Below are 12,566 nucleotides of genomic sequence, written 5' to 3'. Positions count from 1 at the left end.
TGCTTCCCCTCAGCAGGATAGGGAGAAGAGGGAGAAAAAGCAAAAAACCTCATGGGTTGAGATAAAGACAGTTAAACAGAACATCAGTGGAAGAGAAAATAATAATAATAAAGAATATACAAAATTAATGATGCAATACAATTGTTCACTACCTGGTAATCAGTTGCTAAGCTCATCCCAAGCACTGATTGTGGATTCCTGGCCGTGGCAAACCCTCATTTATATACTGAGCATGATGTTTATGGTATGGAATACGCCTTTGACCAGCTTTTCCTGTCTAAGGTCCCTTTCAGCTTCTATGGGAAGCTGAAAAATCCTTGACTTAAGACAAGCATTACTCGGCAACAACTTAAACAATATGTCATCAACTTTATTCTCATATTAAGTTCAAAACACAGCAGCTACTTGTAAGAAAATTATCCCAGCTGAAATAAGGACAAGAAACTACACATAAGTCAAGGTCCTGAAGTGTCATAACGTCTTACCCCCTGCAATGCAATTAGATTTTGAAGTTGAAAATTGCAGCATTAGTTTTCTTTTTCTTTTTCTTTTTTTTTTTTTTTCTGAAGTCTGTATGTTATTTTTCTTCTGTTAGAGGACCAGATTTTGTCTACTGCCATGATGGGTAAAAATCACTGCCAGATCTTTGACATTACCGGATGAGGAAAGGAATTTGGGATCTAATCTCTTGCAACATGTATTTGGCATTTAGGAAGTGAGATTTCAAGAAAATAGCAGACTTTGGTGTGCTGCAAGCTTCTCCCTGAACCTGAAATTGCTGAAGGTGCCTCTATCAGCTTCTAGTTTCTATGATACTGAAAGTGCCATGCTTTAAATATTCAAATTTGTATCACTGTATTATCTGAAAACTCATCAGTGAGAGTGTGTGAACAGAATGTGTGTGTTAAGTGGATTATGCAAATTAAGCAATATGATTACTTTTTAGTGCCTCCCCACGCTCTTACTGTTTAAGAATTATATAAATAAGGACATATTCCAACTTCTTTTTACCTTAAGATTATATGAAAAGTATTTATCACATGCTTGGATTAGACGGAATGTTAAATCAAATTCAAAGTATGTACTTTTAATTGGAGAGTCATGAAAAGTCTGCCTTCAGTTAATAAGTCCCTCCCTGAGTTTCACTAGCTCTGATTTATATCCTTTCCTCAGGTTCTAGTGTGTGAATTTCACCATTTTTTTCTATTTAAATAACCTGATATTTCCTGTGAGACATTATCAGATTATCTGTTTTCAATGCTAATGTTATGATATTGTATGGTTTGTTCATATATTATCTTCCTTCAGCTGGATGAACACTTACTGGCACACACCAGAGTCACCATACATATCGTTAGCATTTTGCAGGATTTATGATTCTCCCTGTTTTCCAAGGGGCTGAATGCAAAGCCCTCCAAACAAAGCACAGCAACACCATTTCACAGTTTGGGAAGCATTCAAAGTCATCCTAGCCAAAACATTTTTAGTGCAAAGCACTACGTTTGGCTCATGCACCGAGGCTGCAAACCTGACATAGGATCTTGCACAGCGTGAGCACAAATTTCACGTTTTGCAAGAGCCCCTACAGAAGTGGGTTGATCCCTGGGAACATGTTGAGGTAGCTGTGGCCAGAGAGAAGCACCCAGCTGTTGACAGGCCTGCTTGCATTCAAACAGATCATGAAGGATGATCCCGTGCAGTTCCTATTTTTGCTTAATCCAGATCTGCAGGGATCTTTAAGAGGTTTACGGCAGTTTTACAGCTCCTGGTTTGTTGGTGAATTCTAGCTGGAGGTGAGCCAGGGAATATAGGAGCAGAGCGCGAAGCCAAACAGTGCAGCGTGGATGGGCAGAAAGGGCAGCCGGTGCTATGGGTGCTGGGGAATCAGTTGATGATGTTGCTGCAATAGACAACAGTCAGTGGTACCGGAAGTTTATGAACTACTGCCCCTCTGGGCAACTTTCTCTCTATGAGTTTAAGACAATACTGGGTTTACATGATATGAACCCTCAGGCAAACAAATATGTTGAGCAGGTGTTTCACACCTTTGACATGAATCAGGTAAGAAATTTTCTTGGACTATTTTCATTGTGAAATGTGTGTGTTTGCATGAACAGTAGAGGACTTTGGCCTAGTGGTATCAAATAGGAAGCATTAGGTAAACAGGAACTGTTTTTTCCTCATTAATTTCCAGCAGCTGTGCAGCATTACTTAAGCTGAGAAAACAGGTTTTGTTGGACTTTTTTCAATGTCATTTAGGTTGCTTAAAAGAAGAGCTCTTAAAAAAATCTACTAAATGAGATTGATTCCTTGTAGGTAGGCCTGGGAAAAAGTCCTAGAACCCTCATGTTCCCCTCTTTCAATATTGGAAGGTTGAGTGACAATTTCTGTCTTCACTCTCCTTTTTAAAAATTATTTTAAAAAATTATTTTCCCCACCATTTCCAAAGCAAAGTCACTTCAGATTTATTGAGCTGCAATTTTGGACAGTTAAAATGAATTGTTCTGTATTTTATTTTATTTTATTAGCACCATTTTTATTCTTATTTGGAATGTTTATAAAAGAATGACACAGCTGTTTTACTTCCCTACCCAACCCTTAAAAAGTAACTTTTAAAGCTGATTAGGAAGTAAGGTAGATTTTAATTATTGCATAGATCAGAAATCAGAAGACTATGTTATTTTTTCTAAAAGATAACGAATCAAGAAATGCAATGAAAAAAGTAAAGTCAAAACCAGGAATAGGCAAAAATAAGATAAGTAGATACCAGCCTTCCAGGAGGGGGAAGAAATAAGCAAAATGCAAAAACAAACAAACAAAAAAAACTCAAATTAAAAAAATTAAGGCACAGGTATAAAGAGAGAAATAATTCTTCAAAGAGTGGAAGGAAGGAGGAAATAGTGTCTCATCCCTTCTTTGTACGTTAATTGAAAGATTTGTGAAACTGAAATGCAGGTTGTGGAGAAAAAGTGTTGAAAAGATAGTTAAAATCAGGACAGAGTTTCTACTTGGGCAAAACCAACATGTGGGAATAAATGTGGTCGTTGGCTCAGCTGCAGTAAGAAGGAGAAGAGGCCGGGAATGGCAACTGCGAGATCCAGCCCCTCGGGGTGTCTCTCCGCAGCTCCTGCCTCTTCCAAGTGCCCAGAAAAACACTCGAAGAGAGATTACTAGACAGAAATGCCACTGTGATCATTAACAACTGCCATGAACCCTTGCCTTTCTAACCAGAGCCACTAGGAGATGCAAGTTGCTCAGTGTCTGCTCTGTTGGGAAAGACTTCAGACACCAAGAAGGAGAACACCTCGAATCAAAACAGTGGTACCTAATTAGGAAAGACAGTCTCTCCTTTTAATTAAATGTTTACTGATGCCTCTCTCCATTGGCTCAGTTTTCTTTCTTCCAAAACACTTAACTCGGTGGATTTTATTGCTATTGGGGGGAAAACAAAAAAAAAAAAAAAGGATGCATTAATATCCAAATTTCTTCCAAATAGTGGTGCTGTGTAAGCAGATAAAAAACAGAAACTGGGATTTAGAGTTGTGTAAGGATGTATATGTAACATTATTAACTGGAAAAAATCCAATTTGTCTAAGCTGAAATCCTTCATGAAAACAGCCTGTGGCATCAAGATGTCATTGGTAGAGGGGTTAATTTAGAGATATTACCCTTAACATTAAGATTTTTGGGACTCTGGAAACAAGAATTTATTAACTTAAATTGAAAACTACTTTTTACAAATTTAAACTAATGGTAGCTACAGACAGTTGAAAATCAAGTATTTTAAAAAAATTTCAAAATTAAATATTTGTTTGTTTTTCCCCCCTTTCATGCAAAAGGTTATCATGCAAAAGTTGAAGTTTCTTTTCTCTTTATTTCTCCCAGCTGGAGTCAGAACATTTCATTGATGTCCCAGATCTTCCCTGGATGAGAGGACTCTTTCCCTTCAGTTCTAACGAGACCACCTAAAATTAAGTTTAACAGCCCCTCTCTCTCCTTACTCAGAGGTTGATAGTCCCACTTGCAGTTCCCTGATACCCACATGGCAAAGCACAGCCCAAAGTCTTGCCAACCCTGTGTTCAGGAAAAAACAGTGAATTCGCAACAGCTACAAAAAGAAAGTGTTCCTCACTTACTCACCTGACAAAGGAGGCTGCATTTCTTTGGCAAATAGAAACCTTGATGAAAATAACAGCTTCAGGAGTGGGCCCTCATTGTATTAAGTCTTTAACTTCCAAATGGAAAACGTAAAGTCAGTATCTCAGAGCACTTCCCATAATCATTAACATGAAAACAACTGCACAACAAATGATTCTGTGGGAAGTATAAGACTTGTTATTTCATTAGGCATGGTCTGCTGGTTATTTATAGATACTGGTGCACTGAAGCATGTGTGGCTAACAACACCCACAAAATCACATCTGTAAGTGGTTTGTTTAATGGCAAAAAAAAAGCTTGGGCTAGAGTGCGCACAACTAAGATAAGCACAATTGCTTATCTCATCACCCGGACATGTTTCATTGTGCTACACTCATAATCTCTATGTCAAGAATAATGAAGCAGCAGTACAAAAAGGAATCAGACATAATAGGCTTCTATAGATGTATTTTTAAATGATCACTGCCTTTTGCTTCAGTTTTAAATCCATACACAAATCCAAGGAGTTCATTGCTTGTAAAAACATATTAGCAAGCACACAAGGAATGTGATTATGAAATAACAAAGCTGTGCCAGTGCTTGATCAGGTTTTTTTAATAATTAAGCAATTTTATGTATATTCCCACATACCTTGCTGTGTATACCATGGCTAAAATGCCATAGAAAGTAGCAATGACATCTCTTTTCCTCATTCCTGTGCTTGACTTAAGAAGAATTTGGTGAGTCCTCTCCTCTCAGGCAGGGAGATTAGAGGTTATGTCCTACTAGAAACTTGCCTCATTGGGGCAAAAGCTTTCTGGTTTATGAAGGAGAGGAAAGCAGTCCTTGAAAGCAAGCTACCATTCTGTTGAAGATACAGGAGGAGGAAAGGCTCACTTGGTCCTTCTCCTTGTAACATGCATAGGAAAAGGAACACAGAATTTAGAAGCTGAACACTCATTCAAACAGTAGAAAAGCGTAGGATGGCCCGTAGGGAGAAGATGGTGATGCTTGGGACCTCACAGTTTGGGACTTAAAAAAACCAATAACAACAACAAAACAACAAACAAACAAAAAAGTTCAAAAAGTTAAAGCCTTCATGGGGTAAATTTTCTGACCAGGATAGCCAATTCCAGTTCTTCCTGGAGGATAACCTCCTCTTTCTACAGTTTTGTATCCTGTCCAGATGACTCTTTCATTTGGGCAGCCTAGGTAATCCCTCTGAAAACACCTTACTCAGGTCTGCTTGAGCTGGGAGGTAGGTTGCATCTACCTTAAGAGAAATAAATGGACTCTGAAGCTGCCTGGAGATGAGGAGTAGCCATGTGCATGGGGGGAACTGGCAATGAAGTTAATTGAGGGAGATGGCAGGACAGGGGGAAGGAAACTATGGTCTTAAATCAGTTGGTTAGGCTGGGACACGGGAGTGCCTGCAACAGTGCTTTCTGTGGTCCTGTAGCTCCCCTCTACAACTAAAATGAGCAGAGGCAGATCTCTGTCTCACTCAGCACGGGCAGGACCCAGCATCTGATAGCAGTGAAGTGCAGAGAGGGAAGGGGATGGAAGAAGAGGGAGACGGCAAAGTCCAGAAGCACGAGCCGAGTCCCATAGAAGAGAGAAATGGCATTTTTCAGAGCAAATGGCAGTCAGAAATTGCTGAAGAAGGAAAAAGGAAATGTGCTGGAGTGAGTCAGAGTGAATTAAAAAATCAAGAGGAAAAGACAAAATGTTAATTGGCAAAGATGACACAATTTTTAGATAAAAAAAATAATCTGTAGGTAAGCTTTTTATTCAAATGCATTTAAAACCTAACATTTGTTACTTCAAGTGCTCCTAGTTGTCTTTTTTGTCTTACATTTCAAACAGGTAGCATTTGATTGAATCTGTCAGAGTGGAAAGATGGGCAAGCTCCTTGTTTCACAACACAGGGATTTAGTATCTGCTGCCTACAGCCAAGTTATTGCTGCTTTTATAATACCCAAGAGAAAAAGAATGTCATCTTTATTATTTTACTTTTCTGCCATTTTTTATATCAGGATAGTTCCTGATCACCCTGCTGTGTATTTTTTTTTTTTAAATTAAAAAAAAAAAGCAACTGTTATTTTTAAACTCTGTCAAAAGACCATCTCCTTTTCACTTTTAAAGAAATCTAGATTACATCATCCCTTCCAAAAGTAATGATATTTTATACCATTTTCAGAGCAAGATTAATGAATCTGGGTTTTTTTGCTCATGTTTTCCTGCAGAGGCAGTTTTGCTTTACCTGCAGTGTGCATTTTCTGTGTGCCCCATGTTCTTGCAATTTAGCAACAGTCTGTCCTTGAACAAGCAATCTCCTTTATTACAGGATTGTCATTTTCAGTGCAAGTACATAGTCCCACTGTTGCCTGTTTGTATCCTTTTCTTTTCTCCAGAAAGCTTCTCGGCATCTCTAATGTAGATCTCAATAGATACTGTAATTTTATTTTCATCTTTTAGCATCAGTTCAGTTTGCTTCAGATAACTCGTTTGGAATTGCTTCACTGGGCTTCCTATATACAAACTAGTCTCTATACCCATTGTTTCAGAGTTCTTCAAAATGGCTTTGCCATATTAATTTCATCAGTTAAGCTCCACATTATTATGATTTTTTTCTATTTTTATTTGTAAAAGTAGTAATGTCCCGTTGCTGTTGACTTCAGGAACAGGTGATTTCTGTAGAATTTCTACTATCTCAGCGTATGCTTTGTCTGTGTTTATTAAGTGCTGTCAAACTATGCAGCAGGTTGTAAATTCTAGCTTTGTTGTGCTCCATAAAGCTTGCCTTCCTTTTTTTGTCAGGCGTAATATCAGCTATTATATACTATTCCAGTCCCCCACTAGGAGTGAGGGATGCTGTGAGACTGAAGTAGAAATCAGATCACTTTTTTCCAGGCATTTTTGCTGTCTTTTACAGGTATTTTAGTTATTGCTATTAAGGTAAAGGGATTCTGAAAACAGGTATTAAATTACAGCTGGAACTACTTTAAAATAACATTCTCTTGTTAGCTTTTTACCAGAACATAAGAAATCTGACAAAAATCTGACTTCTAAGGCCCCATCTTTAAGTCAGTGCAGCAGTCTCTCGTGTGCCTCAGTCACCGTAGGTACGCTTCCCCAAGACTTGCTATTTGGAAGCAAGTAGCAGTAATGTGGTTTTTTGGGAGGGGAGAAAATAGGAGGGAGGTGAGAAGGATCAGTAGGTGTGAGCAACTTCAAAGTTCCCTATGCCTAAGTGGGATCCTGTGAACAGCGCTTGCGCAAGGTCATATGAAGAGATGTGAGAGCTATCATTTTCCAAGTGGAAGAGATAAAAGAGGAAGGATGACCAGCACTAGGTGGGTTACCTGATCATATCATGCAGAGTTTGCAGCCTGCTTAAGTCATGTTCCTCGTGCCCTGTCTTTCTATGGTGTTTGACACAATAACTGGTCATTGCTTTAAGAGCACAGCATGATGGCATGAAGAAGAAAATTCAGGATTTTTGTCAGACTGTGCATACCCAAAAGTTTTGTCTGCTTATTTCCTTTCACCTCCCTTGTCCTTGCTTCCTTTTCACTCACCCTCACTTGCCTGAAGACAAGATGCCCGCATGAGATGTGTTTCCACTCTCCCTCAGTTACTGGGGTCACACAGCAGCTCTAGGGCTCAGAGACAGTCTCTGGGGGAAAGGCAACACACCAACCATCCAGTTTGCTGTATGTGTTTTACCTGCTGGACCAGTTTTGGCTAAACCAATGGCAATGTCTTTATCTTCCTCTTTCACCTTCAAAAGTTCAAAGGCGTTCACGCCTTCTTACTCGTATGCCACATCTGGAAGTATATGATGTTAAACTTAATGATGTCCTTATGGAGAGAACTGTAGTATAGCCCATTAAGAGTATGGGAAAAAACTGACCGGATCCTGTAAAATATTGATTGCTTTCTGGCTTAAGTTGGGCTGGAGGGAGGTTGCCGTTTTTCATGAGGCACTCAGCACCTCACAGGACTGTGCTCTTTAACTCCACTGTGTGCTTATAAATGAAAAGGATAAGTGAGTGGGAGTGTCTTGTTCCTGCCTCTCTAACGTCCTATAGTTTTACACTGATATTTATAGCTCTGAATTTGTCTGTGCTACAGTAATGCTCCTGAGCTGCTCATCTCCTTGTATAGAAGCTAATCAGTACAGAAGTATTATTGATACCTAACCCCTTCCCTGACTTTAGAGAGGAAGAAGGAATTGAGCTTCTGAAAGCTGTAAAATAAAAAGCATGACTACAGTACTGACTGGCAGCAAGAAAACTTGCATTTAATTCACTTATCGTACCAAGTTAAGTCGTGTTAAAGAAGTTACTGTAAAAGATTCCTCTTCCACTAAGGTTCTGTCATGAGGCTGGTGACCACAATTGTGTGGTTTATCGGGGGACCTGTGCTGAAAGCAGGGATATAGGGTGCAATTGCACACAAATACAAGACACCACACAGCATACTCATTATACGAAGTGCCTCAAGGAGGTGTCCCAAGGGCTCTGTCTTTAGAAAGGCTTAATCCACCTACAACAGATAAAATGTAATAATGGTCATGCCTTTTTGCATTCTCAACCTTTTCCATCCTTACTTACAACATAAATTATAGCTATTCCTTACAGTCAATCCGCAATTAGACTTTGATGTGTTGATAATTGCTTGCATGTAACTCGGTCAACCGCTTTGAGGACCTCCTCATTTTTCTTTTTCTAACATGCATGTTTGTAGTCAGTGGGAGAGCCTGGATTTTCATGAACTACAGTTACAGCATGGCCCTCTTCTACTTTAGGCACATTCTGAAATCCTATCTGGTTTAGAACTGGGCATTAAAGGTAATCTCACATGAGTACAGATAGTTACTAAATAAAAATAGAAACTTACGTTGTAAGAGGTTTACCGTGGCCATTTAAATGCAGTATTTGCCTGAGTTCTAGTCGTGAGCAAGACTCTGAACCTCAGAGAAATAAATGTGAATATAAAAAAAAAGGACACTTTCTGCATAGTAACATGGGCGCCAAAGAATCATTACCAGGTGATGGCCCTGCCCCAGAGATGCACCATTATTACAGCAAATTTATGAGAGAATGCCCATCTGGGCAACTTAGTCTGCATGAATTCAAGAAACTCCTGGGTCTGCAAGGGCTGGATCCACAGCGAGATCTATACATTAAACGAGTGTTTGATATCTTTGATCTGAACCAGGTAAACTTTCTTTTCTTTATTTCTTTAATCTCATACTATTGCTTTGTTTGTGAGTTGTAGTCTGCAGGCTCTTCTTTGTGCTCTGCTCACAAAACTGTTATTGGGGACAGAGTTGCCATTATGGTGCATTAGAGGTGAAGAAGTGGGACTGTGTTGTGAGGGCTTTGAGTAGGACTATTGTTAGTACTTTCCAGAGGCACTTAAAAAATGTCAAGAAACAATTTGGAAAATGAGATGTAATTTGTGATTCACTAGTTTTTTTTCTATCCTGTGCTTGTATGTAAGCATATGAAAATATTAATATGCTCAAATACAAAGTTAAGAAGTTTTTACAGTTATGTTAGACAGAGAGGAAAATACGGTCTGCAATTAACTGATGGTGAAGTGCAGCACAGATAAACAGATTTGTCCAAAGTACTGTATTGAACCTGTGGCAGAGAGGAAAATGTTACTCAGATGAGGAGATCACACACAGTGCCCAAATTATGAGACCAAACAGACTACCAAATGAAGAGGTGAAGCAGCTTCTCCAGGCTATAGTTCTAATTTACCCTCCCTCCTACTGCAATAAGTGCTTGTGATTGCAATCAGCTCTCCGTAATGTAGCTGGCTCCCAGACAGACAATGCATATTTTTTCCTTAAGTGTACAGACAGGGCCAAAGCTCTGGCCTTCTGGTACTTGTGTGTAGCACCTTTCACTAGGTGCAGAAGACCTGCTTCATCACCCATCATATTGCTAACTATCACACCTTTGGGAGACACACAACCTTGGGGGAAAGCGTTTTCCCGTACTGTCTTCTCTCATGTCTCTATTTCAAAATGCTCGGGGTCACAGATACCAGACCAACAAGGGGTGGCCTGCTTCATTACAGCAAACTGGGTGGGTTGGAACAGCAGACCCTCCACCAGAGAAGGCTGTGCGTGTCCAGCAGCAGCATCTCGCCATCTGCCAAACAGGAACTGGACCACACAATAAGAGCAAATCTATGCACTTGCCAGCCTTCACAGCTAAAGTCTTTTCCAAGCTATCACATGCACGGCCATTGACAGACATTGTGATCCTTGAACACCTCTTGGAGGGTCTCAGCATAGCACAGCACCTCTTTCAGCCCCTATAGATATCCTTTTTTTTTTTTTTCTCCAGCTTTTCATATCTAGGTTTGTTGAAAGTTTCGGCTCTCTGTGTAATGTGGAGTTGAGCTGTGGTTACAGTAAGGAGATCACAACCTGTAGATTAGCTTCCAAGCTAAAAGAAAAATGAGTAATAAAAAATCCCACAAAAAGGAAGTAAAGGAATGGGTATTAAACAATACAGCAGCTGGGAATCAAGCTAGAGTGTAGCAAAGCTCAGAAATCTATGCTGATCACTAGCCTGTGAGCATTTGTAAAGGTATGTTAGGTATTGAGAGGATCACGCCTGCTAGGGAAGGATGCAAGGCAAAAAAAATATATCTGGTATGTTTGAAACCAGCATAGATTTTTATTCAGTATAAAAATGGAAAGGAAAGCTCAAGATGCAAAACTTATATCATGAGCCCACAACAGCTTCTTACAGAGCTTTACAGTTTTGTTGCATTTTAATCTCTATTCAGTATAATGATTGCATTTTTGTTACCATATAGGCTGAATTATTATCTAACACTGTTAACAGCACTCTTTATAATTTTAACTATGTTTTTTCCTTCATTACCAAAATTAATGACCGCTATTTTTGAAGTATACTTTTAGAAATGAAAAACATCAATCAAACGCTTTTCAAGTAAATGGATATGATGCTTTTTATGTGGCTAAGCTGGGAATAAAGTGGCAACAGACCAGCCTCTCAGGGCAGGGGAAAGGAATGTTGTATGTTATTGATGAGGTAACGTAAGAGGAACTCCTTATTCCATACAGTCACATTTTGTCCTATACCTTTTCTACAGCTTTTTCTCCTTCCTGGGGTTTTTGGTAGAAATGTCGGATTTGATCCTGAAAAGTGCTTTTAGTTAAGTACAAATTTATGAAGAGTGGTCAATAGATGTCTGACTTGGAGTATCACACTGTGTGCTCTGAAATGGCAGCTATGATTGTACAAATAAGGGGTCATTATCCTTCCATGAAATTGTGTAAAACATTTAGGCACTGTGCAACAATAACCAGGTGATAAATCTTTCATCTCCAAGCCACGTAAGTTAATGGATGCAAATGGTTGCCTGTATAACACACAAATTCAGAAATAATTTGGTCATTTGAGTTTTTGCTTACATTCAGTTTCCTTCGGTACTACAGCAGCTTCTCAGGTTTGTAGATCAAAATTTTATTTCCTTTGCTATGGTATTCTTGTCTGATTGTTGCTTTTTAATAGAAGGGTCATTGTCCCAGTGAATGGTGAAGTGTACAAAACTTCTTGATAGAAATTATTTCCTTTCTCTTAATAGTACTCTTTATATAGAAATGCTCTTTAGCTGGACAGCGAGCAAACTTGAAACTTCTCTCATGCTTCCTCCAGCTGATTTTTATAGATACACGATCTGATTTTTTCCTTATCTAACTTTTTGTGGCCATGGTTTAATAGTGGGGCTTCTACAGTTTAAAATTATTATGACTTCAGTTGCTGAAGCTTATATATAAAAACATATCGTTTGGGGACTAGTTTACAGTCAATCTAAGTGTGGAAAACTTATTCTGGAAAACTTAAGTAATTTAATAAGGTATCCTACTCTCAGCATAAAATATATTTTTCTTATGTAGGCTTCTGTTTTCTCACAAATAGGAATCTGCTTAGAAAGCTGTGCTAAAGTGTCAGGGCTAAATTAATCTACGATTCCAATTATAGCAGCCTAATGCTCCTTGAGTGAAGTTGGGGTCATTAATGCTTGGAAGTATTGAATCATACAACAAGATGATAAAACACTCTTAAAAGGTGCACAGGCTTTCTCCTCTGTGTTTAATGTATGCCCAGTTTAAAACCTCTAGCAGGCAAGGTGTGGAATATTAACCTCATAAGATGCCAATGGGACTTGGTGGGGTGGGGGGCACAATTACAGCTATGAATTGCATTCCATCTCCTTGTTACCCTTGTTGCTTCCAGCTGAAGTCTGTTACCGACATCCTTATCCTACTTAGGACTTCCATAAAAAAAAAAAAAAAAAAAAATTGGCAGTAAACTAGGAACAGTTAAAAAAGAATTATGGCAGCGTGGTAAGTTTTTTTTGACAATTTG

The 12,566-nt window shown here is 38.9% G+C and overlaps 1 protein-coding gene across 2 annotated transcripts in view; it reads left to right on the top strand.

Annotated features, from left to right (window-relative positions):
- The first annotated feature begins 1,869 nt into the window (after positions 1-1,869).
- GUCA1C (guanylate cyclase activator 1C) overlaps positions 1,870-12,566 on the top strand; it is a 30,614-nt gene continuing 19,917 nt past the window's right edge. The window contains exon 1 of one of the 2 annotated variants that reach the window (XM_074146102.1): positions 1,870-2,061. In XM_074146102.1, the coding sequence (XP_074002203.1) occupies positions 1,870-2,061 (192 nt within the window). Of the gene's footprint in view, positions 2,062-9,079; positions 9,364-12,566 lie in introns of those variants that run through there. The other variant, XM_074146101.1, reaches the window with a different exon arrangement.

The sequence above is a fragment of the Numenius arquata genome, chromosome 1, assembly GCF_964106895.1.
Source record: "Numenius arquata chromosome 1, bNumArq3.hap1.1, whole genome shotgun sequence".
In the NCBI taxonomy this organism is placed as follows: Eukaryota; Metazoa; Chordata; class Aves; order Charadriiformes; family Scolopacidae; genus Numenius; species Numenius arquata.
The sequence above is the reverse complement of the archived record's forward strand: the minus strand, read 5'-3'. Positions and strand labels throughout refer to the sequence as shown.